Raw genomic sequence first — 25,476 nt, forward strand, 5'->3', positions numbered from 1 at the left:
GGAGTCTATAGTAATCTATCACAATTGTATATCAAAAAAATAGTTGTATGAAAATTGCAATGATATTATGCATAATTTTAAGTTAGATTAACACGCGATATATAAATTGATAATTAAATTGTGTAACAATTTTAGTGTATAACTAAATTATTCGTGCAAAATGTTAAAACACAAGTGCAATGACAATGCAGTCATATCCGAATGAATGAAAGACATCCAAATAAACGAAAATGTTACTTAGAGAGACCTCTAATAGATGATGTATCTATTTTTCAAAACTGTGATTAAATAACGCACAAATATATATGAGAAACAATGACTAAGGTTCATTACAAAAACGAACTTCATGCCTAAAAGCGAATTGACTGGTCACTGTTAAGTAGAATCTAACCAACGACTAATGTAACTTCATGTTTTCTAGTGGTTTAATTATTACCTGGTTAAATATTTGTCAACTTATAATATTATAAAAATTTAACATGTCATTATTTATATATGTTTCCTGCGTATTACGCGGGTATTAATCTAGTTAGGATATATATTAGCTATTAATATAATAATATATTAAAAATAATATTAACTATTATTCTTATATATATATATATTATTTTTGAATTTTTGATTAAAATTATTAGGTAAAATGTGTAAATTTGTGATGGAAAACCAAAAGGTGTAAATTAAATTTAGAAGAGTATATATATATTTGTAACACCTCAAATTTTCTAGCATTATTATAATACATAAAATAATAATAATATTATTGTTAATAGATCTATTTTTTTTATATAGTCGTATATTTTTTATTTGGCAGCCATTAGATGATTGTATGTGCCATAGTTGTCAAGTAACTTAAAAAGCCGTTAACATTAACTTAAAAAGCCGTTAACCCAAAAGTCGTTAAAAGAAAGTAAGTCGGCAACAGAATGGCGAGAGTGGAGTCGGCGAAAAGAGAAAAGAGAAGAAGAAAGGAAGGAAAATTGGGTTTCAGGTCAAACCAAATATGTCAAATCATTCCTAATGAAATATAGGTTTTGATTATCATTTTTTTAAGGTAATATTTCTTAGTTTTCTAGTTAGATTATAGTTATATAAAAATATTTTAGGTCAAGAAAAGGTAGTTGTTTATGTCCATATTAATTTGTTAGTATATGGGCTTAGCTGTGAAACATAAATTAAAATTTGGTAAGATTTGGAGATAGTTTTTGTGTCACGTTATGTGACATAAAAAGTTTAAGAAAAGCTATTATTTTATAAGGTAATGATGAAATAATGATAAGGAAGTAAACATAATTGGCTTGGGAAGTATTAGGCAAAGAAAAATTAAAAAAAAGATGATATGTCTCAATAGTCAATATTGATGATTTGTATGAATTTGGTTAATAGGTAACCAAGGATTTTGAGAATACAAGTGTATGCTGTAGCAGGAACACAGGTAAGTATATAGAATTTGTTTTATATAAAGCAACATCATTAGATAAGCCGGCATTCATGATTATGTGGAAGTTGATTATACACGTGTAGTCAATTCCATGTAATCGAGCAGTGGCAGACTAATGGCAGCTAACAGATTGTATTGGCAGAGGTTGGATCCATTATAGGCAGCTCTATATATTTATGCATTTGATATTTCTGCAGTTAGGTCTTATTATGAAGTTTAATATGTATGTAGTCTTATTTAGTTATGTGATATGGTTTTTGTTAAAATTATGAAGATAAGTAAGTTGTAGCAATGAGATTGAATGTTTGATAAGATTATGGTAATTAGCATTATGGTAATAGAGAAGTTAGTGGTAAAATTCGTTGTTATTGATAATATTAAGCTGAATGTAATGAGCAGAATCCTTTTTGTAGTTGTAAGTTTTAGGTAATAATTAAGCAGCTAGAAGATTAATAGCAGTATTTGCAGTTAACCATTGTTATTGGCCTTAGATAATGATCATGCCGAAGACAGAATCTAAGTCGTTGATGTTGTATATTGAGGTATAATTATAGCGCTGAATCAACTTATATGTGAGCTAGATTGCTAAGTAGGCTAGAAATGTGATAGTCATGTTGTTTGTTGGATTAGCAATGTGTTACATAGATGTTTTGTTGTGTAAGTATGTATGTTATGCAACCACACGTGTTTTAATTGTTATGTGATCGTATAATTGTGTTAGTCAAATTGTTATGTGCATCTAGATGTTTTGTTGTGTAAGTGTGTATGTTATGTAAATATACATGCTTTAATTGAAATGTGATTGCCATGTGATTGTGTGATGTAAATTCAGATATATAAGGCTAATGTGCATATTGTGTGGATGTATGTGGATTGATTTTATAGAAGGAAACCATTAAAGAATAGCAGTTAATCATTCTATGCATATAGTTGTATTCTTTACTTTCTTATACTTTGATACAGTGATCTTCTTATATTTAGCAGGCAGAGTTGATTATATGGAGGTTGGCTATATACGTGTAGTCTAGTCCATATAATTGAACAACTGGCAGGATGTATTTGCAGACAATCATGCGGTTTATCTCACGCAGTACGATATACACGCAGTTTATATAATGCAGACGGTTAATACATATACACACAGTTTATATAATGCAGAAGGTTAATATATTTACTTTCTATATATTCACTAAGCGATGTGCTTATTCCTTTAATTATAATGTTGTAGGTGCGCTTATGAATTTAGCGTTAATGATGAGCAGCGGGACAGGACGAGCACAGGGAAAGTCATAGCCGTGGATGAGCAGTTGCCAAAGGTTTATGCAAGTGTTATCTTTAAATTACAGCCGAGTAAATTATGCTTGTTACATTACCGGCCCATATTTTGAAACTAAATATGTAACTTTCTTTAAGTTGGCAATGTAGTCGTTAAACCGGGTCGTGTCAAGTGTATTGGTTCTTTATAAACCGGTTGTTATGATTGAAAACTAGCAGGTATTAATTGTTGACGTTACGATGAGGTCATGCCGAATTTATAATTTTTATATGGTCGTTTTATAATAAAATGACATTCGTTGTGGTCAAATAGATATGTATTTATTGAATACATATTTATTTATAAAAGTTAAATGAAGTTTTCCTATAAAAAAAACGGGCGTAACAATATTAGCTATTATTTTTGATTTCTTGATTAAAATTATAGGGTAAAAAGTGTACATTTGTAATGGAAAACCAAAAAGTGTAAATTAAATTTAAAGGTTATTTTTATATAATCATAAAAAGTATAAATATTAATATTGTCATTTAAGAAAGATTAAATAATTAAATTTGATCTAATAGCTATAAATCAAAGATAAAATTCATCCAAGGGTTCTTGTTTGTTTATGAATGAATTTACCACCTTGTTATATATATATACTAGCTAATCAACCCGGATTCAATCTGGGTAGTTAAAAACATGTTTTTATTATAAATACAAGATAAAAGTATTTGTAATAGGTGAACTTTGATGTTAATATTATTGAATTTAATACAACTTTGAACATAAAAATCATTTGAAAGATTCAAAATGCCGATACATTTTGTATACTTGAAACTTTTGGATATTTGAATTAGTACATATATAAAAGTGGTTTAAAAAAAAACGGAGAGTCGACAATATTAAAATGCATGTACAATTACTAATAAAAGAACCATACTTGCGAATTGAGATGATGTATGTCAAAAATATGTGAGAGAAAATAATACGTGAAAATTAAATGATAAAATTGGAAAGGAAGGAAAAGAAATAAAAAAAATTGTTGAATTAAAAAGAAATACTTTTATTATATGATATCATCTATTTTAAAAATAAGGTCTATAGAAAATTTTTAGTTAGTCACATCAACTTTCTACTAAAAATATGTTTTAAAAACAATCCTCTTTTATTTATAATAGAGATATATATATCCAAATTATTCTTATCTTTTAACCTTCTCCATTTTTATTGAAAATACGTTCCCTTATTTATTATTTTTATAATTAATATGTATTTATAGTTATATTATTTATTTTTTTATATTTAATATGGATAATTTAGGGTTATTGTGGCTTAAGTCTTTAAGTATCAATTACGTTTTTAGTTTATTTGTCATTTTTTCCTCTTTTTGTATTTTGTGATATTATTTAAAGAAAAAGATTATATATAGTCAAATCTATTATTTAAGAATTATACAATAAAAAAAAACTTCAAATTTTAAACTTAGTCACGTACTTATTTAATTTATATAGAATAATAATTACATATCGATTACATCATATTATTTTAGTATTGAATTATTAATGATATAGTGATTTTTTTTTCCAATCTTTTGAATTTTATAAGATTTTATCTTATTTTTTAGTTATTAAATAAAAATCCAATATTTTACTTAAATTCAATAAATTGTTTTAAATTTGGAAAATGCTTGAATTATTTTTAACAGATTTTTATGAAAATAATTATTCAATGCAACGTATGAGAGTAATCTAGTATATTATATTTTTGTTATTAAACTGGCTACCAAATATAACAATATTTAAATACCTTGGAAACAAACTACATGACTAGTACTGCAAATTTCCTCCATTTTTTTTTAAATTAAGCTCTATGTTGTTAATAACGTCGGTATAAGGTTATCGGTCCTTCCTTAAAATACGGGTCATAATAATGGTCAAAATAACGGTTTCGATATTAATGGTGGTATCTACCGATATTTAGCTTTTTAAATATCAGTCTTAACGGTGTTAATACAGGTTTTTTTTTATCATTTTCATTTTTTCTTGGGCCCTAAACTAATAAATATTTAATAGTTTAATCCTAAATAAATAAAAGCTCATTTTTCCAGCCCTAATTCTAATATAAAATTAAAAAAAAAAATGGTCCAACCTTAATTTTCCAATCAAGCGTTCAATCATAATGGTTTGTCCTTTGTCTTTAATTCTCAAGCGATACATCGGTTTCTTTGTCCTTTACTTCTCTATCCTAGTTCAAATACTTTTAAGCCTGACTTTTTATATTAGTATTAAATATTAAAAATTAGTTATTTTAAAATTTATATATATTGCATAATATTATACTCATCGTTAGTAAAATATTTTAAAGTTAGAAGATGTCTGTTTTTTTAACGGCTAAATATTATATCAAAGCTATTGTACTTCTAAAACTATCTCAAATATGCATATATCAATGTTTCAACGATGGTAATGTTTCTCTACCGAATAAGTCAGCCCCACAGTGGCTATTGAAGGTGTGATAAATAACGTTTTTGCATGATCCTTAAATTATCTAGCAATGAGAGGGTGATCTATTTTTTTTTTAAAGTTGAATTTCATTGAAAACTTCATGTCGCGATCGACAGCGGGAGGTCTAGTATACGTTTTTTTAATCGGGTCCGCGCTAGAAAAGCTCCCTCGAAGTAGAAATGTCTATTTCAAATACCCGATGGGGGAAAAACCCCCTACTTATCCGTCCGAAGGCCCGAGGATTAATAGGGGTAAACTCTGCCCCCTCAGACTTGAACCTGAGTATACCCAAGGCAAGATCTCATAAATGGACTTAATTCCTATGTACTTTCCAAAACTTAAACACAAAACATCATATAAGAAGAATAATCTTACAAGTTACAACCATTGAGCTAAAGCTCGAGGTGGAAAGACAATCTAGTTAACTATTGATGGGGGTTTCTTTTATTATTGGATAAATATTTACATACATCTTACTTTCCTATATTTCATCATCTCTACCATAAATCTAAGGTAATTTGTATACTTTTTAATTTCCTCATTTCTCGTCCATCTCTTCTCTATAACCATAACCATATAAAAATATATTTGTATATTTATCACTTTCTTCGAATTTGACGAGATTGGAATGAAAAGAAAAAAAAAAACCTCTTTTATCATTCATTCATTCATTATTGAGATTGAGGTTCTAAAAACAGTAAAACTTCACCCCCAATATCTCTTGTGTGGGTACGCACATTACGCATACTTCTCTCATTTGTTTGTGGATTGAGGTTTAAATTTCTATTGAATTTACCATTATATCCTCAAACCTTATATAAAGAATTTAATCAAAAACCTTACAACACGAAAAACAGAAATCGGTGATCCCGATATTCACAACAAAACATCAATTAACCTCGATAACAGGTTGTCGAATCCCACTGCTACACGCTTTTATTCATAAAAGGTATGTGTTTATCACATTCTTTCTCAAATAATAACATATAAATAAATTAATGTTCATTTTATGTTTATCATCTTTATATGTGTAATATATGATTTTCTCGAACGACAATTGCCATTAGCAAATCCAAATCCTTTGGAAATGTGATAAAATCTGCATATATTGTATTGCCGGCCATGTGGATTGAAGTGCCCACGATGAACTAATTAAAAACAATTTTAATTTTATTTATAAAATGAGAGACTATAGCTAAAAAAATTTTATTTTCCTAAAAATGAGTAAATGTACAAAATCTCATGCTCACACATAAAGAAGCCAATGATTATAAACATTAATTATTAGTTAGATGATGAAATTGGACTCGTCGATGATAAATGAGAAACATGTGAATTTTTGTAGGTGTGGCAGGTTTCGGGTAATTTGTTCATAACTTCTATAGCTTAATTAAATAGCATTATGTTGGAAAAGGGAAGCAAAGTGGAGGTTATGAACAAGCAGACGGAGCTGCCTACATCATGGTGTGTTGCAGAAGTCATTTCTGGGAATAGGCATACTTATAAGTTGAGGTACGATTATTGTTACCCCCCGAGTGTTGAAAAGGTGTCTAAGGAGCTTATTAGGCCTTGTCCTCCTCGATCGAAATACTTATTGCAGAGTTGGGTAGCTGGTGATATTGTGGAAGTGTATGATGATGAATGTAATTCATGGAAAACTGCAACTGTGTGCAATATCTGTGATGGAGGCCGCTTTGTGGTAAGGCTCCATGGGCCGTCTGCGCAAGATTTTAATGTGCACCAATCAAATATACGGACACGACAATCCTGGAAAGATGGCCAATGGGTTCCTGTTGTTAAGGTAAATTAGTCTTTTTCATCTGTTAATAGTTCAATACTAGCTAGGTAGTTTCCTTATCTTTTTAATTCTATCTAGTTAGATTTCCCGAAATTCAAATAACTCTAACATTACCATTATTTGATCTTGAAGATTTCAGGAGGCAAAGGAGATGCAAATGTAAATAAGCAGATTGAGGAGCCAAACTTTCACAATAAGTTGGGCTTACGGATACCAATTCCTGATGCAAAATTAGATCAAGAAAATGACAGTAACTTACTTGTCTATCCTGATGCTGGAGTACACAAGTCGCAGCGTGTTCTCTCTTCTAAATCACTGAAAAAAGCTTCCCCATTTTGCTCTTCCCATCTACAAGCCTCTCCTGAAAACTATAAGAAGTTAAAAATATCTGAAAAAGAAAGGATAGATTCTTTTACTTTCAAAGAAGATAATAAACACACACAAGCCTCCTTTCACAATACTGTACATGGTTTCTACGAGAAACAACAACGAATATCAGAACCAAATGATGAATCTGATAACGAAGATTGCTCTATCGGTAGTTGCGGCAATTCCAATGATGAAACAAATAAGTGGTCTAGTCCTTATGGTCCCATTTCTAGTGACGCAAAGTCTTTAAATACGACAAGAGATGAGGGCAGAAACGATTGTCCTTCTCCTGGACAGAAAGCTGCAGAAAATATTCATAGGTTAGAGTTACATGCTTATCGGTCCACTTTAGATGCGTTATATGCTTCTGGACCGCTAAGTTGGGACAAAGAAGCGTTGCTTACTAATCTTCGCATTAACCTCCATATATCAAATGATGAACATTTGACAGAACTAAAGAATCTAATCTCCGGGGGAGTTGGTATACTAAACCATTAGCATCAAATAAACATTTTCTTTTGCATTTTCCCCCATTTAAGTCATACTATTAGAAGTGATCGATGTGAGATATATGAGTACATTCGGTAGCTAGCTTTCTTCTTTTAACTCTTTGCAATTGTCTAGACAATGGGATTTTGTAATAAGTGACCTACTGTACGTAACATACTTCTACCTAGAAATGAATGTATCCAGGCTCATCTTGCTCATTACTTATACAAGTCTGCTCTCGGGCGAGAATATGGTTTGCACATTTTTGTTTACTCATTATATTTTCGTGTACAATAAATTTTCACTCGTGGTCGCGCATTTTTTAATCTTTAACAACATATTAACTTTAGATGCTAAAATCTCGACCTCTTGACTATTTGGTTAAGATACACTAAGTTACAATATGTCAAATTATTTTGCTGTATATTTATACATCTAAAAGTGTACATGTAAATTGAAATCTCTCACAGGTGCTGTGGATCATTCAGTGACTTTGATTCATCCAACACTAAATCATACTGATTTATCAAACACAAAAGAATTATTAATTAGTTGACGAATCGTTGTTCAAAAAAAGAAGAAAATTGTGTGCAGACTAGTTTTTTTAATCAGAAATAGCATCAGTGTTAAAGAAAGCGCTTCTTTAGGCAAGAGAACGATTTTGTTATGAAACACACACATACAAAAAAAAAAACAATGTATATATGGAATGGAACAACTCATCAGAAATGTATATTAACTTCAGTGTAAATAATAGACACAATGTAATAGAACGGTGAAAAGGAGGAAGATTCAGCTACTACAGACCAGGTTTGTAAGCCACACCCGTACCATTAATCCATTTGTCGCCGTTGATGAAGGACTTCACGGTAAACTTACTAGCTTGCTTACTTGTTATGAATTTCAGTCCTTTCCAGGCGACTCTATTCTTTGTCGCCGCACCTTGACCAAAATTAGCGAATTCTGCATAGAAAATGGTGTTTGGAGCTGTTGTCCCGACCCATGGCAACCATCCCTTTGGATCAATCAAGCCTCCCATCATGTTGTTCATAAAAACTGTAGTTGAGTAGTTCTTCCAAGGACGTCCAAGAAACGTGTTAACATTGCTCAAATTCCCATATGGCCAAATGGTGCAGTTTTGGATAGAAATGCCCGTGTTCTGATTAGGATCGAACTTACCTTGTGCTGTGATTGTGTTCTGTTGGCCCGGCATGGGTTGTCTAGGCAATATGTTGCAGTTTTGTAAAACAACAGCCGAATTGCCAAAGATGAAGTCTACTGTTCCATAGATGTTGCATTCTCTATAGAATTGGCGGTTTGAATGTGCATAAAGAGTGTCTTGAAAAGCATCAATGCGGCAACGGTAGAATACTGACATGTCTGCTGTTGACATTAATGCTACGGCTTGATGCTTCACTGCACCAGCAGTGTTGCGAAAGCCCATGTCACGTGCAATAAAGCCTTTGCCAAACACAGCTACATCAAAAGAAATTTTTTAAGTAATACTATGAAAATGTTAAGTAGTAAATTGTAAAACTTCATTATCTATACGTACCAAAAGTTGCTGACTGAAATGTTGGAGTGCCATCCACGACGTTTAAGCTTCCTGAAACGATTGTTGATTCCATCCCATCACCAATCATCATAACATTCCATTTGGGTTTTTCGATCCTAACATTCTCGAAGTAAATACCCTTTTTGATGTATATCACAAATCTTTTCTGGCTCTTATCAGGGACTTCATTGAGAGCATCTGAAATTCTCTTGTATTTACCAGAGCCATCTTGAGCCACTACCACGTCGGCTTTGATTCCATTGGGTAGTGTTTTATTCTGTAGCAGCTTCCTGTTTTTCACAGACAACCATTCGGGCAATTCATCACTTCCTTCTAAGCTCAACAATCTTCTTCTTTGTTTGAAAGAATTTGCGAAATTTGAAACTCCTTTTACAATTGCAAGGCTGTTGCTTGTTAACTCGGTAGATTTTTTAAGGTAGCCGACGATATTTCCTTGAATGCTATCTATACACGTTTGCTGATACGTACCTGCAGCACTTAGCCAGGTCATAAGATCATCAAACAGAGATTCCACTGACTTTAAATCGACATCTGTTGCTGACAACGAGTCGTTCAAATGATCAATGGCAAGATCCAACAATTCACTGCAGTTTTTGAGCTCCAAATGAGTAGATACCTTTGAGAGCTCATTAATAGCAACTAAGACACTGAGTTTGAGCAACTCCTCTGGCTGAAAATGCGTCGTATTTTCAACTGCAGAGAGAGAGCTGTAACATGTATCAGGGTACAATGTAGTGTCACAAACGGCTTTAATGGAAGCAAAAGCCGATTGAGGTTGTTGCGATTCATGACCACCATTATCGTTTCCTTTGTTGCCGTGTGAAGTTCCAACAACGGCAGATACTACAATAAGAACAAGAACTATGGATGATATGCCAATAATAGCAATTCTTTTTCGTGCTCTTCTACGAGCATGAGTCCACATTTCTTCGGCTTCATTGACTTCCCAATAAGATTTCAAGAAAGCCATAGCTTTGATTTGATTACTTTTGGTTGTGTAGAATATTTTTTTCTGTTTTCTTGAACAAGTTTATATGTATTATCTAAATAATATGAGTATATATATATAGTAAAGTAAACAAGGTGACAAAATATACGTGCAAGACACCATGAGGCAATTTGGCTTCTAGGACGATATGTATGTGAGGAAATTTCAGCTGGCTGAGTGGTTCTCATGAATATATATGTGTTGGAACCGATATAGAAGAAACATAAAAGGAAATGATACATAATAACATAAATTTTAGTTGACTAACATTATCAAAAAGTAAACTGTAATATATATCGGACTGGTCAATATATATGTATCCAAGTTGGCAAGCATGGTATGTGACTACCTTCAATTAGTTTTATCCTACTCAAATCTATACAGCTATTTTTCGTACTATGTACATAGGCCGGTGCCTATAAGCAACCCACCTCTTCACTTGTTACTCACCTTTTTTTTGAATCTTGAACTTCGTGTTCTTTGGTTCCATCGGACATTTAAAAGACTTGACAAGTATAGTTCATTCATGATAAATACCGTCGGCTTGATAATACCTCTTTGTAATTATTCCACATTAATGGTATAATGTATTTCAGGACCTTTGTCATAGAAGTCGTCGAACAAATCTGATTCATTACATATATTGATCCTGCGGGGCCAAAGTAAGCATGTCAAATCCACAAATAATACGAAGTAACCATTTCCAGCATGATTGATAAGTCATTATTAGATATATATTTAATGGTTTAAGAATGATAAAATAAATTGATTTTTGTAAGAATAAGCCTACTTTGAAATAGTTTATGTGCATTTTAGTTTTGATTTAAAACGAATAAAATATTGACTTAAATGGTGATGAAAAAAGTGATGTTGTTTGAGTATGATTTGTGATAAAAATATGCCAGCAAAGATGAAAAGCTCGGTTAGTATTAGCAGCTAATTCCAAGACTCGAGGAAGATTTATTTTTATTTGTTGGTTTAGCTCTTCACGTGAGAAAAGGGGACACAATCACACAGACTTCAATTTATAATTGCAAAAGATCTTTGTGTTGTTTCTATATTTGGGCCGTGACTAGTCCACCAGCCCACATCCGCTCTCTTTGATTTCAGATGGATCATATTACATACAAGAAAGCCCATCCATTGTTTTAGTTATGTCGGCTACGTGGGATTGTAAAAAAGGCAAAAGTATATATATTTTATTTATGCAAATTATGAAGGCAGCCTTATATTAGTTTCAGTCGACACATATTTGGGGGCAGACAAATTGTGTGTGACGAACGAAAGATGTAGCCGATGGAACAAGCAGTTTCCTTATCAAATATTATATCCGGTTAAGGTTTTTGTTATCTCTTCCGATAAATAGTTGTTAATTAGTTTTATTAGATGAATTTTACTTTTAGTCATGCAAACATTGATCTTTTTAAATTGTGATTCATGTGGTTGATTGATTATTTTTCAATATTATTTTATTGGAATTTTCGTAAAACAATCTACGTGAGTTAATGATTTATGCCGAATCGACCTAGATTAGGGATTAAGACATGTAGTTTAATTAAGTGCCCAAAACTATTCATGTCATTTAATAAAAGTCATGTCTATGTAATTTAGAATAAATACTCGGTAAAGTTTCTTAGATAAATTAATGCGACTTTTGGGATTCGGGAGGGATGCACTTTTTATTATTGTTTACAGCTTATATTTTTATTTTTGTCTTGTTTTATTAATATAAGTCTAGCTATTTTGTTAATTAAAATTATTTTTTCTTATTACTTTCAAAACCAATCGAAAATTATTAAAACTTGACTATAACCACAGACGTTCCTCGTGTGAACCCCTATTTTCGATCGGTACTTCGACGTCGATCAATGATCGTTGGATGTCATGTGTCGCCTGGTGTATACTATCCTTGCCACGCTACTGGGCAGTTTCTCCAACCCCATTGCATACAATCAACGATTCTGAACATACTCGGGAAACCTTGTATCTCTTTCATACCAACTTAACAAATGTTGGATATCTTCTTGGGTTGGTTTTATCGGTTATTAAGTACTATATAAATGAAAAGACACATTTACAAAAGTTAACCAGTCCTATGATATTTGTCAACCTATATGTAAGTAAAGGAATCAATGTGGTAACCTTACGCGTTATGCCAATTGGCGTTTGTCAGAAATACACTTTTAGAGAATGCCAAAACCAGGTCTACCACTGCAATCCGATTCATTTAGTTGGAAAATTTTAAAATGAAAAGGTAACGATTGAATGACATTCAAGTTATATGTAACTTGACATATTTAGAGAAACATATGTTGGCGCATTCGAAATCTTCATGGGAACTAATCGGCGGGGAAAGTGTGGTGCTCCAGAAAGTGATCATTCTAAAAGCGTGTCGCGACCCTTTTAGGACGTGGCAGGCTTGAACTTAAAGCAAATTCTTTATCATTTATAACATCACAGCGGCTATGATTTTCGGATTGAAGAATGTATTGAGTTGGTAACGTTGTTGTTTACCATTTCATATCTTTTGCTTGATGTGCCATATTTTTTTGATAAAGTTGGGTGAAATGGTTTTATAAATATATGTAATGGTTTGAAAATATATGAAATGGCTGGAAATAATGATTATGAGTTGAAATGGTTTTGATTTGGTTGATTAAATAGTGAAAAAATAGTTGTTTTTAGGGGAAAAAAAAGAAAAAATAACTTATTTTTTAATTGGGTTTATGGCATACAAATGTAATCACTTTTGACCAAATGGTTATGTAATGTAGTGACCTATTTATGTGGCTATGTAATGTATGCACTTATGTTTTCTTGGCTATACTATGTAAAATATGTCCGGACTTTACATAGTATAGCAAAAAAAAATACATAGGTTCTTACATTGATTGACCCAAATAAAAAAAAACCTTACATAGTATAGCCAATAAAACATAGGTGCATACATTACATAGCCACCTGAATAGGTCATTCCATTACATAACCATTTGGTCATAAGTGGTTATATTCGTATGCCATTATCCCTTTTTAATTCGACCGTTTATAGGTCTCTTGCCGCCACAATTCTGGTGTTGATTACTTCGTCTAGTGGAAGACTCCTGTCAAGGTTAGTAGCTTTGGATTTAATGAAGAAATTGAGTTAATCTTGGAATTTCTTCAGTCTTATCTGACATCTTAAATTTTAGTAAGGTAATTTTTAAATATATGAATAATATTTCTAAAAGATTTTTTTTGGTTTGTTTTACAATAAGTTTGAAAAGAATATTAGAATTGTAATGGAATAGGGCTAAAATAATAAGGAAATGGAAAGAGTCGTGGATGTTACAATCTAACTCGAAAAGAAGAGTTAAAAGTGTAAAATTCGTGAAAGCGGCTACAATATTACGAGACTTCTATCTTCTTCTAATTTTTTAACTCACGTAGTATATTTTCTTATGTGAAGCGGAAGCAAAATTGAAAATCAACATAAATCCATCAAATAATCATATCAAAATCAAGATATTGCAATACTGTATATATATATACTAGACTTGTGTCCGGACAATGCAACGGAAAGTGGCAGTTGGTGGAAATATTGTAAATAATATCTTAAGGGTGTTATTGATATATTAGGTGAAAATATTTAATTTAATGAATAAATGTGATAGGTATATCGTTGAAAATGTTTTGGGGATATTAGAGTAGATTTATTGTGTGAATTAAAAAGGTGTTGAAAAGTTAAGGTTATTTTGATTTTTAAAAATAAAAAGTTTAATAAAGAGAGATAACTTGTAGTATAAAGGAGTAAAGATGTTATTTCGACCCGGTCAATGACCGGGTATAAATCTAGTTATAAATGACATGACAACTTAAAATTAGGAAATTAATGGAATAATGACAAATAATAAAAAATTGTACATGGCATCCTTTCACAAATGCCAACTAAGTAAAAACGTATTCGCTCTTAGTTATACAGAAAGATTACTAGTAAAGTGTATGTAGTTCGGATAATGCAGCAGATCGAAATATGCATTTTTTTCCAGTATTAATACTATAAAATTTTTTTGTTTTAGTTATTATATTTACTTCAATAACATGAAAGATGACACGATTTATTGATATGTTAATTTCATTAAAGAAGTTAAATTTTATTTTTGATTAATATATTATGTGTATTTTTATCATAGTGTTCATTTGTTTTTACCAAAACATGTTTTTAAGTTAGTTAGAACTTTTAAAATGACAAACAAATGTTTATAAAAAAATTTAGAACTCATGTGCATAAATCAAAACAAGGAGTGAGATTAAAAAAGAAATAAAGAAACTGTAATTTTTTGGTTTTAATTGGTGTTTATAAATTTTGTTTATAAATATTTGTTTGTTATTTTAGAATTTTTTGGAAATTACTAAATTTAGTTAGATGTATCAGAAAATTATTAATTTAATTTAAGGTGTAAGGATATGTTTGTAATTTTTAGTCTTTCAATTTTTAAAGTATAAAAACAAAAGTGTAAAATCTTTAGTATGTATTATTGAGTATAAGAGGAGTCGAGGTTGGGGGAGGGAGGGAGACTCGCATCATGTGATATGTGGGGTAGGAAGAGTTGTCATTCAGAAAAGGTAAAAATGGATGAATTTTTAAAAGTGGTACGGCTTGCGCCATGTGACACTTTCAATAATTGATTTTTTTTAAAAACTTTATTATTAGTTAGAACTATTATATGTGACGATCAAAGTATGACCGCGGAGTGTTTTGTTGACTAGACGAGTCATAACCATGCCCCTCTTGTTCTGGCAAGTTCCAACTACCAATACCCATTTGTTGAGTCATATTCATTTGTTGAGTTATTGAGTATGTTATTGAGTTGTTGATTTGGATTGCTTGGTTGCGGATAAGAGAACCAGGGTTAAAAGGATTGTTGTTGTAATTGTTAGGTAACATTTTTAAGGGGAAGAGATTCCCTCAAGTTGTTTCCAACTTGATTGATCAAGTTGGAAACATCTTGACCATTGGATTGAAATCAAGGGTCAAGATTCAAATATGAATTTTGAATCTTTACCCTTGATTTAAATCTAAGGGTCAAAATTTGACTAACATGACTAGCCAACACGAGAGAATCCCCTCCTAAAAAATTGAGAGAAAAAAGGAGGAAGGAGATAATGAAATGTAGGTAAAAATATTTAAAATATAGAGGAAAAAGGTTAAAAACAATTTTTTCTCCCCCCCAACCCCGGCCCCCCTCCCCTCTTTTGGGGGAATGCGTGTGTAGTCAAATAAGAGGGGAGCGAGCTGTGGTGGGCGAACCAGAGACAAACCGGGTGATATGGCGTGTGGTTCACCTTTTTTTTTATCCTACTCCCTTCATTCTGATATTAGCATAAAGCCAAAAAGTAAAGTAGTGAAAAAAGTGCCCAAAAAATGTTGAGGTTCGTTGAAAAATATGTCAATTATGAGTTAAAAAGTGCTGGCACATCAACTAATAAGAAAAATGATGAGGTACTCATGATTACCATTGTTAGGCCAAGGTCTAACAAATTAACAAATGAGAAACCATTTCAAAAATTATTATTCTTCATTGAATTTGATCAACAATTTGACATTCTTATGTTTTATTTTGGAATTCAACAATGAGATAACAAACCAACCATCCTAAGCCATCAATAGGCTTTTTCATGTCAACTCAACCGAACCCGCACGCTTGGTTGGAACCTCGATATCGTTATAATTCGAAAACCTCGAGTTTTCAAGCCTTTCACCTTGTCCCCAAATAGCATATGCCTCTTCCCCGTGAGCCGCCTCATCACCAATTTCCATATCCTCGTCCGACATCCTCAATGGCACGAAAAGTTGCACAAACAAACACACTAAGCTTGTCATAATAACGTTTAGCACGATCACAAATAAGATACCGAGTAATTGAACACCCATCTGTCTAACACCATGACGAATGCTTTCTGAGGTCCCGCGGTGCAAACCTACAAATAATCCCATGTATTTAGCTGGGAATCCATAGAACAAGTAGCACAAATGTGGCTCTGAAAATAGGCCCGTGAGAATTCCTCCTAGGGATCCGGCTATTGCGTGTGTGTGTAGGACAGCCATTGTGTCGTCGACTTGCTGGAGAAGCTTGGATCTCTTGTGCACCACCATCATGGTGAACCATGGAATCGAGCCTGACAATAGTCCCATTATTATCGCCGAGTATCCCTGAACCACACCTGATCAAAGTTTAATAAAAATGAATTAAATGGAAAATCTCTTTATTTAGTATTTCTATAAAACGTTATTGAAAGGGTAAGGTTCATGTGGGAAGCATTCACATACGAACATATGTAATATTAAGTATAATTTGATCTACTAATAGGTGAACCGATTTGTTCACATATACCATTCAAATATGTACATGTCAAGGTATCAAGTTATAATGTAAAGGTTCTCATAGATCTTCCAGTTCAAATGGTTCTCACGTTTCTTCCAAGTCAAATGGTTCTCACAGTTCTTCCAATTTAAATAGTTCCCACATGAAACTTTTCCCGTTATTTGAAAAGTAATTATATATACCGGCTGCAGGGGTAATACAGACTAGACCGGTGATCATGCCTTGAACCGCACCAATTACAGAAGCCTTCTTGAAGAACACGACGTCAAGGATGAGCCAAGTTAATAGGCTGGTGGCAGCACACACATGGGTATTGAGAACAGCTAAGGAAGCATCTGCACTAGCTGAATAAGGGTCACCACCATTAAAACCAGTCCAGCCCATCCATAAAAGGCCAGCACCGGCTAACATAAGAATAATGTTGTTTGGGGGAAATCTTTCTCTATCCTTCGTCAATCGTGGACCAACCTATGCCAAAACAAGCAAACAGTTGTGATCTTGAAAATGGAATATGGTTTTTTTTATATATCTTTTTTGGGTCAGTGCAACAAATATATATAGAGAAAATTTAACTACCCAGTAAGCAGCAGTAAAACCAGCTACTCCTGAAGAAAGATGGATCACATAACCACCTGAATAGTCAATTATTCCCATCAAAGCTAACCAACCATTAAGAGACCAAATTGTATATGCGCCAACGGTGTAAGAAAAGGTTAGCCAAAGTGGAACAAATAACATCCACGCGTAAAAATTCATCCGTCCCAAAACTGCACCTGCTATCAGAATCAAAGTGATAGCAGCGAAAACAAACTGAAAAAAGACCATAGTTGCGTTTGGAAACATTCCAACAAACGCCCTTTCTAAAAGAAACTTTTGCTCTACAGCAACATCAAGCTTTCCCCAAATGGGAATAAGTTTGTCCCCAAAAGAAAGTCTATAACCCCATAAAACCCAACAAACAAGAACCATTGCAAATGCATACAGAGCCATAAAAGCCGAATTGACAGCCCATTTCTTCTTGACGGCTCCACCGTACAAGATGATCAGCCCTGGAACACTCTGAAGTCCAACAAGCGTTGCAGCTACAAGCTGCCACGCGTTGTCACCCTTGTTCAACCAGTCTGGGCTGGCGTCGTTAGGTTCCAAGTTCGGAGGCAAGGCAAACGTGGTTATATTGAAGGGCGCTGGTGGTGAATAACTCATATTTACTTTGTTATTGAACCAAACTAAGTATCTAATGGTTTTTCAAATGCTCTAAAGAATAGAAGGCACATATATATAGTGATGTCTTCAAACATTTTATGATTGATTCTCACGATAAGTTGTTGATCTCTATGGTTGCATCGTTTTGTTCATTTGTCGCGTTTTGAAAATGAGGTTTCTGTTAAAAAGATTCAAAATTCGGATAATAAGTTAAGATGATGTATGATAGAGTGCTATATGTGTACATAATATGTTGTTCTTGTTACATAATATTAGCTCTTACATAAGTTGAATCGCATGTCAATATCTGAATCAGACATTCTATATTGTTGATTTATCTCCCTGTCCAACGTGTACATAACCAAGTGATTAATCCTTACAAATTAGCTATTCATCAACTATATATGTCATGCACCACTCATTTTGATATGCTACTTCTTAATTAGTTATTAGTAAAGACCTGGCCCGATGACTAGCCCGTTTGATCTATCCCTTTTAGCTGCTCGACTAAATTGAAAAACCGTGTTGTTATATCTTGTATCCACGTACGTGCCACTACAATGAGCGACCCCCATATCAGTATTTAACCCGTTACTTACACATTTCGTTCAATTTTGCAAGTTGATTACATAGATGAAAGTTTTTTTCACACAATATAAAAATGTACACGTTATATACACTCCCGGATGGCCAGATACTTAACCCTTTATGTAATGAACTCGAAAGTGATTAAATTAGTGGGCATTATCATTAGCCATTTACTTTATAAAAACTCATCCAATTACCCAAATAATGTCAACCAAGAGAGTGGCGAGATTATGTTAGTTACATGAATGAATGGCAGAAGTTAATTAATCTCGTCTTTTATAAGGTTGGGAGAATGTTGAGATGTAGACTCATTTTTACCCAAAAGTAAATAGCAGAGGATATGATAGAACTCTTGACTTCTATTTATAAAGTCAAACGGATTCTCAAGTTTCAACTTATTCAACCTTCTTGTTATGTTAATTATTACGTAACATTATCGGATGTTACCTAAAAGGGTTGTTGATGGGTCGGGTTATTTGGGTTTCGGGTTATTCGGGTCGGGTTATTTGGGTTTTGAAAAAATTATAAATCAATCCGTAACCCAAACCAAATAAGCTTTGGGTTATATGGGTTTGGGTTGTTCGGGTTTGGGTTTTTTTGGGTTGGGTTTTGGGTGACTCAAATAAACGTGATTGATGAATTTACGTGTAACTTAAAAAGATTTGTTAGTAATGCAACATTGCAACAATGTAATTTCAGTTTCAAAAACTTAAATAATATTGATATGTATTTAAATTAACAAACTTTTATATCCAAAATTGTTGAAACACATATAATTTTGCGTTTTTGAATTCTTGAATTAAAAGATAGTTGTTTTATCGTTAATATTCAAGAATATATACTTTAAACAAATTTGATGTGTTATATATTAGTATATATAAAAGAAACAAACATTTTATTCGGGTTATTTGGGTTGACCAAAATTATTGAATTTTCACCCGTAATCCAAACCGATTAAGCTTTGAGTCATTCGGGTTGAACCAAATGATGACCCGTAATCCGAATAACCCAACCCAGTTCACCCAAACTCATTCGGGTTGGGTCGGGTAATTTGGGTTTGGTTATTTTCAACACCCCTACTTTATAGGATGAAGACATGTTAACTATTCAACTATGTCTTGTTCTACTCCTTTCGACATGCTACTTTTTGATTAATTATTAGTAGCGATCGGGCCTTACGACCAACCTGTTTGATCTATTCCTTTTACATTTTTGACTAAATTGAAGAAGACACGCGATATTATATCCTAGATCCACCACTGTATATAAGAATGTCAAAGGTATTGGTCGTTTGGATACTACTTATGATGATGCAAACAGGACATGTACCTTAGAATCATCGATACACATGAACTGCCAGTTGTATTACATTCCAAAACACCTTAATTAACTTCCGATACATCCAATTGCCGTTAACTAAAAAATTCCGCAGGTATCTAAATGGTGAAATATATTATGTAGCATTTTGTATTATTATATCAAGAAATGTTTATTTGAAAACTAAAATTTATGTGAAAATTAGAAAACAACATACTGTGATCTTAATTTAACACAATGTGTTTTAATTGTACTTTATAATAACACAATGTGTTTTTATTCTGTAATCTAAAACACATTGTGTTAAACTTTAAATCACAGTGTCTTTTTTATAGCGCATGAAAATAAAACCATTGTCCAATCACACTGAACTTAACATGATGCGTTTTCTAAAAATACATTAAAAACATATTGTATTAAATTCAGATCACGATGTGTTTTGGTCAGTTTTCTAATTTTTATAAAAATTTTAATTTTTAAATGATTACCGTCTATATTATATAACATGGTAATTTATTTATCAATCACCAGAACATTCTTATGTAGCTGTTTGAAGCAAATACATAAACGAACAATGGTATGACAATGACATCAAATGTGGATGGTCAAACTTTTAGTCAAAGTCAAATTTAATGCATAAACCTTTCTCTTCTTTTGAAAAACAGCAGAGCGACTAATTATTCCTTAATGTTTTTGAGCAAGAACACCTAAGTTCAAATCCTGACTACGCCCAAAAAAGATCGTACTCGTGATCTCTAGGCAGAATTTTTTTGTGGGGAAAACTCTTTACTGATGGACCAAGACCCCTTAACAATATAAACCTTATGCATAAACTATACTAAGGAGGTTTATGGAGTATATAACGTTAGGTTTAGGGTCGCGTAATGCAATGAATTGTACATAAATTTTATTTTGTGCAATGAACTACTCTCAAATCCTTGTTATTTGATGACCTAGCCGATAAAATTGCAATATGGTAACGTGGTATTGGACGTGACAATTTATATGGTTAACACATATAGCTTGGTACATCCAATAACCGGGATTTAAAACGTTTATTATATACAATGAACACCGAATAGTTCATTACGCAACATAAACATTCATTTATAGTTCATTACATTCCGATACTCTAAACCTTATAAATTTTCATTTCAGTTTTTATTATCTTACTTTTCTAAATAATAGTCCATTTTAGACCAAAATCCATATCATACACGGTGTATTCAATATAAGAACAAAACTGACATTTTAATTTAGTATTTCAAGTTACTAAGTTGATTAAAAGTTTGGCATGGTAATGTAATGTAACATTTTAATTCAGTGATTTATTAAATCAACTATATAGACTTAGGAACCAAATTGCTAATAAAATTTTAATGACAGGAATACATAAGCTCGGGCGGTTAGGCCTCTCTTAATAAGGCTCTTTCTAAATCTCTTTCTAATCTCTTCCTAAATGTCACATTAGCATGTTCCAATTTAAGAACTACTTTTAGCATTAAGACCTTTTTCTCACATCTTTCTAAACTTTTTTTATTCTATTTTATTCTAACCCAAATATTAATAAGTTCTTTATCAAAATTTAATAAAACCTTTATAAAAAAAAACACCACATGTAAATTGAACATTACATTACATAAATATATTAAAATTAAACATTACATAATTAAAATTCAAAATAAAATTCAAAATACTAACAATTAAGATTATATATAAAAACAAGAACATTAACGTTGACGATAGTTTTTTGGGAGCCTCCAAATGTGTTCGATTAAAGCACCGCGAAGTCGATGGTGTGTACTGTCCTTGACTCCTTGCCATGCCACTGGACATTTCCTCCAACCCCAATGCATACAATCTATGCTTCCAAGTATGCCCAGGAAACCATGTACCTCCAAATGCCTAGCACTTATGCGCTCTACATCTTGTTGGGTCGGTCTTCTCAACTACTGTTCATTATACAATTGAATAATGCACTTGCAAAAGTTTGTTAAACACAAATATGAAGTTGATTATGCCATTTTCAAGTAATCATCTAGCTGATCGCCATGACAACCGTACGCCAATTGTCGTATAGCAGAAGTACATTTTTGAAAGATGTTGAACCCTGGTCGACCAACACAATCGAATGGAGCAAGTTGAAAATACTAAAAGTGAGCTGGTAATGGTTGCACGCCATTAAAAGAGTGAATATCTCTACATATGCGGATAAACATATCCTTGGGCATTCGAAAACGCCTTCAAAAATAATCAGCTGGGAAGACCGATTGTGAAGCAAAGTAATGAGAAAACAAACGATGTGCGGCTTCGACATGATTTCTGCATATGGTTCTTCGTGGTATTTTTGGCACCCTTGAGGATTCGACCTCTTCTTGTTCTTCCTTTTCTAAGAAATTAACAAACGTTTGAAACAAGTCGGGATTCGTATATTTACTTATATATGAACGCGAATCATCGTCGTATGAGCTCGGCATGGTGGTTAATATGTTTGATTGTTTGATATGAAAATGTTAGAATGATAGTATGATATGTGAAATGGATTTTTTTTTTTGATTGATTGTTGTAAAATGATGGTGTTTATATAGATATAAATATATGTATAATACTAAATTTTAGCTGTTATGTTTTAAAAAAAAACTTTTTTTTAAACGGTCTTGAACACGCTCCCTTAGCCCCACACACGTTCGTCCAACAACTTCTTAAATCCGAACAAGCTCCATTTGGACGAGGTAGACGAATCCTGTGGCAGTAATGTCATAAAATGACGAGGAGGAAGACCACTTGGACGAGCTCGTCCAAGTGCTACTACTAGCGGCCTAATAAGTTGTAGCTGAAACTTAATCTTGTTTGGTTCACATTATGCAAACTTGGATTTGAAATAAATTCACTAATTAATTATGTGATGTTAACAAAATATGGATTATAGTTGTTATCTGTTATATGAGTCATCATGCATGAGATAACTTATTTTCATCGCAGCTTCATTTTCTGTCTCCATAAAAGTATATGTATACAAAGATGTAATTCTAAAGAAAATTGAAATAGTTACGTATAATACAACCATATGCATACAACTTAGATATGTTGTTGAATTGTGTGAGTTGAAGTTTTTTAACACATATATTTGTTTAATAATCTTTATACTTGAATCTTTGAAATTAACAACTAACAAACTTTGAAGTAATGACAAAAAGAACAAGATACAACTTTACTTAGTTAACAGCTTATCGTGAGAATCAACAATAAAATCATTTCAAAATAAATCATTATATATAATAGAAGTATATCTATATATATCTATACAATTATATAAGGTAGTCATTCTATGAGGGCTTAACTTGGGTATACTCATGTTCAAGTTTGAAGGGGTATGGTTTACCCCTATTAATCGTCGTGCTTTTGGGCGGATTAGTAGGTGGTTTCCCCCATTGGATATTTGAAATAGGCATTTCTACTTCGAGAGAGCTCTCTAGCGCATACCCGATTAAGAAAACGTATGTTAGCTCTCTCGTTGTCGAATCGCGACACGAAGTTTCAAGCGAAATTCACCTTTCAAAAAATATAAAACATCAAGCCATCCTTTTCTTTCTCAAATTACAACTTAAAACTACCCAAAATACTCCTTTTTTTATTCACTAATTTAAACTTTTCCACCTAATATATCTATAATACCCTTAATGAAATAATTTATAGCATAAACCACACAACCCTTAAAATAAGTACACTACCGCGCACCTTTAACATTAATGACTTTAACATTCACCATCATTACTGCCCCCATTACCCGTTACCGCCACCGCTTTCGACACCACTGTCATCGTCGTTGCCGCATTACGTGAGTATGTGACTCGTACATGTATCATCCATTTGTCTTGTAAAAGATATAGCTCATACATAATCTTAAACTTAACCAACCTGCCTTATTATTGATTAATAAAGAGATTATAAGGATTGTATGATGTATCAACAAATATGTGTAGATATAAAGACTGAATCATCCACAAGGTAAAAAAAAACTAAAACTGATCAAAGATAGTGGACGACCCGAAGGTCATGTTACACTTTGGTACCTGCAAAAGAAAACAATACAAAACATAGCCAAAATACCAACCTCTTTACCTGTTTGACATAACTAGTCCCTCAAGTTTATAATATAAGCTGGATATTTTTAATGTCCTCCCTAAAACTTGTTTCTCAGTATCAAACAATATCATTTAACTTTTCAAAACATGTCAACGATGTTCAGTGTTCTGCAAAACTTACTACGTTGAGTTATGAAGCGATATACCCGGCCAAGATGCAGATCATCATCCCGAAATGAAAGTTTGACCATGTATAACATTGATTGTGGAAGAGAATCTAAATGGCATAGCAACCATAAGTATATAACATATATATGCATGTTAAACATTGACAGATACAAGCTGAGCTGCCCACATCAACTAGAGACAGAACAAATTAACATAACCGAAATCAACTTTTATTGACTGTCGAGCTTTGACCGATTTCCAATTTATGTATTTGTTGTTATACCTGTTTGAACAACTAGAGATACTGAGATATATAGAACATAACAGGAATCAATCCGTTTGCCATCAATAGTTATAATCATGAAGTAAATAGGGTTTCAACTTTTAACTTTCAATTTTTTCAATTTTTTCACACATATAAATAGTTATAATACACATGAAAGTTGAAACCCTATTTACTTTCAACTTTCAATTTCAACAATGTACACATGATAATACATAATGTACCATATATCAATGCCTACAACTTTCTCTCTCCTCCATAAATCATTTTATTACCCTAATTTTTTCAAAATCTTTTACCTCAAAAACCGTATATCGATAAATTATAAAAATTATATGGGTGTTCTTAAAATTTCATGCTCTTTCATCAGAGATGTCAGTCGATATATACTTTCGACGAATTTTTAAATCTGAGGTCGGAGCCTGTACGGCTAAAATATTTGGCTATGACACTCTATGACATATCATCTCCTATGACCTATCACCATCACCATCTCACCGCCGCAACGCGTAGGGACTTGCTCTCGTCATATCCTAATCCATATATACTTATTATCAAAGTGTAAACTTTTCATAAGCCTCAAGGTAGGAATACACAGAGTCTTTTGGCAATTGCATTAATTCATTAGTAGTCAGATTTAAAAGCACAAGTAGTATATCACAAAGATCTAATTTATCGATCAGCACGTACTACCAAAACAAGGCCGTTGCAAGAGCCACATACAAATAAACGCCGCGAGACTTGTTTATAACGAGATATAGATCTGTCGTCTAAGTGGAAATCTGAAGATCTTAAAATTGGTTCATGGTGATCACATATAAGTTTGAATATATAAATTAAGTACGGTACGATTGATATTATTGAAGCGGAAGCAAAATGTAATTTGAGAGAAAATTATTGTATTTTCATTAATTCTGAAATGATGTACAGGAAGAAATGTATATATTATATAATAAACTAGTTAAGAAACGGTTATAACTAACTAACTTCTAATTCAGGCTATTTACGCATAAATACAAAACTAACCCTCCAACTATCTAAACTATATAA

General features: G+C 32.4%; 2 protein-coding genes across 2 annotated transcripts; both read right to left on the reverse strand.

Moving 5' to 3' along the window:
- Positions 1-8,655: 8,655 nt before the first annotated feature.
- On the reverse strand, positions 8,656-10,402 carry LOC122580410 (putative pectinesterase/pectinesterase inhibitor 24). The gene is made up of 2 exons (XM_043752676.1): positions 9,412-10,402; positions 8,656-9,332 (listed from the first exon to the last, which is right to left on the reverse strand). Exons 1-2 carry the CDS (start codon positions 10,400-10,402, stop codon positions 8,656-8,658), a joined length of 1,668 nt encoding a protein of 555 aa, XP_043608611.1.
- Positions 10,403-16,073: 5,671 nt separating this feature from the next.
- LOC122610433 (ammonium transporter 2 member 5-like) lies at positions 16,074-17,985 on the reverse strand. Its single transcript, XM_043783425.1, has 3 exons — positions 17,359-17,985; positions 16,965-17,250; positions 16,074-16,621 (listed from the first exon to the last, which is right to left on the reverse strand). Exons 1-3 carry the CDS (start codon positions 17,983-17,985, stop codon positions 16,074-16,076), a joined length of 1,461 nt encoding a protein of 486 aa, XP_043639360.1.
- Positions 17,986-25,476: the final 7,491 nt, after the last annotated feature.

This window comes from Erigeron canadensis, chromosome 8, assembly GCF_010389155.1.
Source record: "Erigeron canadensis isolate Cc75 chromosome 8, C_canadensis_v1, whole genome shotgun sequence".
NCBI classification, from domain to species: domain Eukaryota; kingdom Viridiplantae; phylum Streptophyta; class Magnoliopsida; order Asterales; family Asteraceae; genus Erigeron; species Erigeron canadensis.